Genomic DNA, 5,240 nt, shown 5'->3' on the forward strand with positions numbered 1-5,240 from the left:
AAAAAAAAATTTTAGAGAGTTTTAACTTATGGCGTTCACTCCCGATAATAGCTTTTTATTATCAAATCAAGATATCAATCGATTTTTTGTGTAAGTAGAAATTGAACCCCTGATCTCTTATTCAACTATTAAAAACTTTACCAGTTGAGTTAATTGAAACCTTAACATTACCTCAAGTTAGTTTTGAATTTTTCTCTTTTTCTTTCTCTCTCTCTCTTCTTCTTCTTCCTCTTTTTTTTTTTTTTTTTTTTTAATTTTTTAATTTTTTAATTTTTATTTTTAACTTGGATTCTTGCCAATAGTCTACAACCTAAATGGAACCTCCACTTTCCTTTTAAGTATGGATACTGGCAGCAGTGGGTGACAACCGAGATGTGGCGATTCTCTATATGCCATGAAGTGTATGAGTTTTTTTTTTTGGAGAAAGAAGTGCATGAGTATATTTACCAATGAAAATAAAAAGTAAAAACTTTATTGAAAAAAGAAAAAGGAAAACGAAGTGAAAACTAAAAACCAAGGTAAAAGGAGAGCAACTGTTTCCAGTTTCCACTGACCTCTCCTCTCTTATAAGCAAAACTTCTTTAAACGCACTCTGCTTTCCATTCTCACTGTCCCTTTCTCTCTCAAACTTTTCTTCCACCTCTCAGCCCAACCTATACTATAGGAATATAGGTCTCGGTCGCCGCCATTATCAAAGTACTCTATTACTTGTTTGCTTAATTTCCTTTCTCCTAGCCTTTTTTTCCTATATTACTACATAAAGATTGCATATAAGGAAAAACAGAGCGTGTTTGAAACAAGTCTACTTCCTTTCCTCCTTTGGCACTTGAATTTACTCAAACCCACCAACCCTTGTCAGCTTTTCCTTTACTTCATTATATCTTCCTTTTTAACTGCGCTTGCTTCTTATATCCGTTATCCCCTCCCACAGTCAGAGAGTAACCAAGAAGGAAATAGGAAGTTAAAAGGTCGGAACTTTTTTTGTACAATCTTTAATTTCTTATGGATTTCTTGCTCTTATAAACACTACAAACCTTGGTTCCTAAAATATTGATAAATTTTTATCTAGAATGACATTATAAAGAAAGCACTTCTGGATTTATGTTGTTTGTTTATTTTTATGCTGAAGTAGACTACTACATGCCATTTCAGAAAGCAATCAAAACTTGGGCGTTTCATTTTGGTATACTGTTTGATTGAATCTTCCTTGCAGATTGTATGCCATTTTAGGAGGTCCAGCTGATACCATTTCCTATAAAAAAAAATGGCAGAGAAAGACCCTGATTTCTCTTCCTGCAAAACGCCCTCTGCTTCACAGGTAAAAGAAACCCACAAAGAAAAAAAAAAAGTTTTTTTCTTCAAATCTTTCAGTTCTCTCTCTCTCTCTCTCTCTCTCTTTCTGTGTGTGTTTCATTTCAATGTTTAATAATGCAAGCAGGTAGTAGAAGAGCTGAAAGAGCTATGGTCTATGGCTTTGCCCACCACAACCTCAAACTTCATGGCTTTTTTTCGAACAGCAGTGTCAGTCTTGTTCTTAGGCCGCTTGGGCCGTCTAGAGCTAGCAGGAGGAGCTCTCTCCATCGGCTTCACCAACATCACAGGCTACTCAGTTCTAGTGGGTCTCACTTCAGGACTTGAACCAGTGTGTAGCCAAGCCTTTGGTAGCAAAAACTGGGACCTACTTTCCCTCTCCCTCCAGCGCATGATCCTCATACTTTTGTTGGCCATAATACCCATCAGCTTTTTGTGGGTCAATCTAGGAAGCATCATGTTGTTCATGGGCCAAGACAAAGAAATCACTAAAATGGCTGCAACATACTGTATCTACTCTCTCCCAGACTTGTTGACAAACACACTGTTGCAGCCACTAAGAGTTTTCTTAAGATCACAGCGTGTGACTAAGCCCATGATGTACTGCTCCTTATTGGCTGTGACTTTTCATGTACCATTGAATATAGTGTTGGTTAGGGTGATGAATCTCGGGGTGCCAGGTGTGGCTATGGCTTCTGTGCTGACAAACTTGAACATGGTGGTTTTGATGGGAGGGTATGTTTGGTGGAAAGGAAGGGAGATGAAGTGGAAAGTGGGGAATAATATTAATAGCGTTGTTGATTTGAAAGGAATGTGGTGTGGAGTGGGACCTTTGTTGAAACTAGCAGTACCAAGCTGTTTGGGGATATGCTTGGAGTGGTGGTGGTATGAGATTGTGACTGTGATGGCTGGGTACTTGCCAAATCCAACTCTGGCTGTAGCTGCTACTGGGATTCTTATTCAGACCACTAGCATGATGTACACTGTCCCCATGGCCCTTGCTGGCTGTGTCTCTGCCAGAGTAAGTACTTCAATCACTTTTATTGTATTTTATCCTTATTTTCGTTTAATTTTTTTCTAGTTAAGGTAGAGGTCGGGTTTTGGTTCGATGGCGCCATCTATCTAAAATGATATGTAAAAATTAAAAGACTACTATATATTTTATTTTATTTTTATAAACGACTACTATATATTTTAGGGTTTAAAGTTTCATGTTGTTTTTATTTTGACTTTATGTTTTAAAATTTTTATTTTAGTACTTCATGATTTTTTTATATTTTATTTATGTTATTAATCGGGTAATACTTGACATTATTAGAGGAGTATTTCACACTTATTTGATACTTAACAATCAAATTATTAATCAAAATAGACTTACATGTGTATTAAGTTTTAATAGATAGCATTTATTATTCACTCTTTTATGGAAATAACTCGTCTCTAGCGCTCCAGTGCGCAAAGCCGACAAGATGTAGACACATGTTCAATGTTTATCAATCATTGGAGCCAACGTTGCCCCCTTTTTTTATTTTTGGTGGGAAAGAGGGGGTGTGGGTAAGCAAGTGGGTTGAACACTTGAACTACGCTAGTTTGGCCGTTACGTGATTGCATCACATATACGGACCTGGATAAGTCACACAAGTAATGTGATTGGTGTGATTGGACAAAGGTAGTAGAGAGATGTAACGCATTTTACATTTTTACTAACTAAAGCTCAAACTCCTTCAATGTTTGACAATACGAAAAGCATGTATCCAACAAAAGTTGGCCTTTTCCCCCAAATACCCCATTCATGGGTCCCAAAATGTTTGGACTGTATGCATGATTAAGTAAATGATGAAATCTTTGGTGTTATCATCGTATCAATTCTTAATTTGTTACAGTACATGGTCTGCAGGTAGGGAATGAACTTGGAGCTGGTAGGCCATACAAAGCCAAACTAGCAGCAATGGTTGCATTGGGGTCTGCTGGTGTAATCGGCATGATCAATGTGGCTTGGACAGTGATCCTAAGGGAAAGATGGGCAGGGTTGTTCACAAATGATGTGCAAGTCAAAGCCTTGGTTGCCTCAGTTATGCCTATCATGGGGCTCTGTGAGCTTGGCAACTGTCCACAAACCACAGGCTGTGGCATCATACGTGGCACAGCACGGCCTGCCGTGGGTGCCCATATCAATTTTTGGTCATTTTACTTTGTGGGCACACCTGTTGCTGTGGGACTAGCCTTCTGGCTCAAGTTTGGGTTTAGTGGGTTGTGGTGTGGCCTCCTTTCTGCTCAGATAGCTTGTGTTTTCTCAGTCCTTTATGTTGTACTGGTACGTACAAATTGGGAGGCTGAGGCTTTGAAGGCTAGGAATCTCACTGGGTTAGAGATGTGTCCATCTAATGGTGAAGAATGTGACAATGATGAAGAGAGTAAAAGGTTGTTGGTAAATGGTAACAATGTATAATGTTTGCTCGAGAAACCAAAAAGAAAAATGTATGGGGTTAATTTTGGGATTTGGGATGTGTTTTTTGTTGGTTAGTTGCTTTATGGGTTAATTCTACTTAGAATTTTGTATTTGGGATGGTGGGGAGCTTTTTATCTTTAATGGGAGGTTGTCGTGGAACCAATTTTCTTGGGAAAAAAATGTAGCACTCCCCATGCAACTGTTACATATTTTAAGAAAGCATGGCCTACATTTTGCTGCACCTTAAATAGTGACTTTGTTTTTTGTGATCGTTTCAACTTTCAAGAGTGTGGGCGAGCACTATAATTTAGTCGGTTGTTGTAGTTATGGGTGTATATGACTAATATGAGTATATCTGTCAGAGAGCTCGAAGCTATATTTGAAAGCAGTGGGCCATTAGCTGCATCGAATGTGTTAAAAAATACATTATGCTTTAGATGTATGTTTCTTTCCTTTCACATGGAAGTGTGAAGATTACCTTTATATGAGAGGAAGGAAATATGCATTCGATGCACGATATAGCACCTCCAAATGTGCACTTGTTAGTACATTTCAAACATCAGAATCAAAGCAAAAATAATTTGCTATGGAAGAAGGCCTTTTGTGGTAGATTGAATTTGTACTCTCAAACTTACCAAATGATAACTAGTAACTTTTCACCTGTTCATCAAAAAAAGAAAAGAAAAGTAACTATTCACCTTTCTTTATATATATATATATATATCTATAGTACGCCAATGCTAACCAATTCCTTGATTTATGTTAAAAGTAATAATAAAAAAAAAGGCTAACAATAATTCATTTTATAAAAATTCATGTGCATTTGTTTTTTCTAAAAAGAGAAAAAAATATATGAATAATTGTCTCTTATTACTTAAGTATGTTGTATGTAGTATATTTGTCAGTTTTGTCCTATTTTTTACAAGTTACCATAATTTTCAAGTGAAATTTGTAATGTCTTTATGTTAAAACTTATTTCATCTACCTTGTACATTTTGTGTGCGCAAGTGCGCAAGTGTTTGTTTCCCAAAAGAAATAAAGAAAGAAAAGTGATGACTGATGCAACGGAAATTGAGAAGATTCAATAAAGAGAGAGAATTGAGCAGAGACAAGAAAGGGAATTGTCAAGCTGCTAAATCAGAATGACAAACACTAATTCTTATTAATGACAAAAACTGATTTGCCTAGGTATAGATATAGTTATAAATTAAAGAGTTGGTAAAGATAACTTTATGCTGACATCATCTTAAATAACAGTTTCTTTAAATTTTGTTAGCACATACAAAAATTCAAATCATAAGTTATGTTGTGGGGTTTGCAACTTTAGGCACAAATGAAATTATGAAGGCAGGGGCATCGTGATTTACCTAATGCCATGGCTGCTGGAAATGCATTGGTGGACTACATGTAAGCCCTAATCTTAATTCTAAGGACAAAGACAAGCAAAGAAGATGAAAGTTGGTGGGGGCAATGGCAAGTC

The 5,240-nt window shown here is 36.7% G+C and overlaps 1 protein-coding gene across 1 annotated transcript; it reads left to right on the forward strand.

Annotated features, from left to right (window-relative positions):
• Window positions 1–556: 556 nt before the first annotated feature.
• On the forward strand, window positions 557–4,031 carry LOC112000835 (protein DETOXIFICATION 54). The gene is made up of 4 exons (XM_024033004.2): window positions 557–968; window positions 1,214–1,318; window positions 1,439–2,332; window positions 3,209–4,031. Exons 2-4 carry the CDS (start codon window positions 1,265–1,267, stop codon window positions 3,758–3,760), a joined length of 1,500 nt encoding a protein of 499 aa, XP_023888772.1. The 5' UTR covers window positions 557–968; window positions 1,214–1,264; the 3' UTR covers window positions 3,761–4,031.
• The last annotated feature ends 1,209 nt before the right edge of the window (window positions 4,032–5,240 follow it).

This window comes from Quercus suber, unplaced genomic scaffold, assembly GCF_002906115.3.
Source record: "Quercus suber isolate HL8 unplaced genomic scaffold, Cork oak 2.0 scaffold_4, whole genome shotgun sequence".
Taxonomy (NCBI): domain Eukaryota; kingdom Viridiplantae; phylum Streptophyta; class Magnoliopsida; order Fagales; family Fagaceae; genus Quercus; species Quercus suber.

Bases quoted from the DNA above. Each gene is read 5' to 3' on its own strand.
- LOC112000835 (XM_024033004.2), top strand. From the start codon at position 1,265: ATGGCAGAGAAAGACCCTGATTTCTCTTCCTGCAAAACGCCCTCTGCT. The intron at 1,319-1,438 runs GTAAAAGAAACC...TAATGCAAGCAG, and splicing joins AAACGCCCTCTGCTTCACAG to GTAGTAGAAGAGCTGAAAGA. The intron at 2,333-3,208 runs GTAAGTACTTCA...CATGGTCTGCAG, and splicing joins CTGGCTGTGTCTCTGCCAGA to GTAGGGAATGAACTTGGAGC.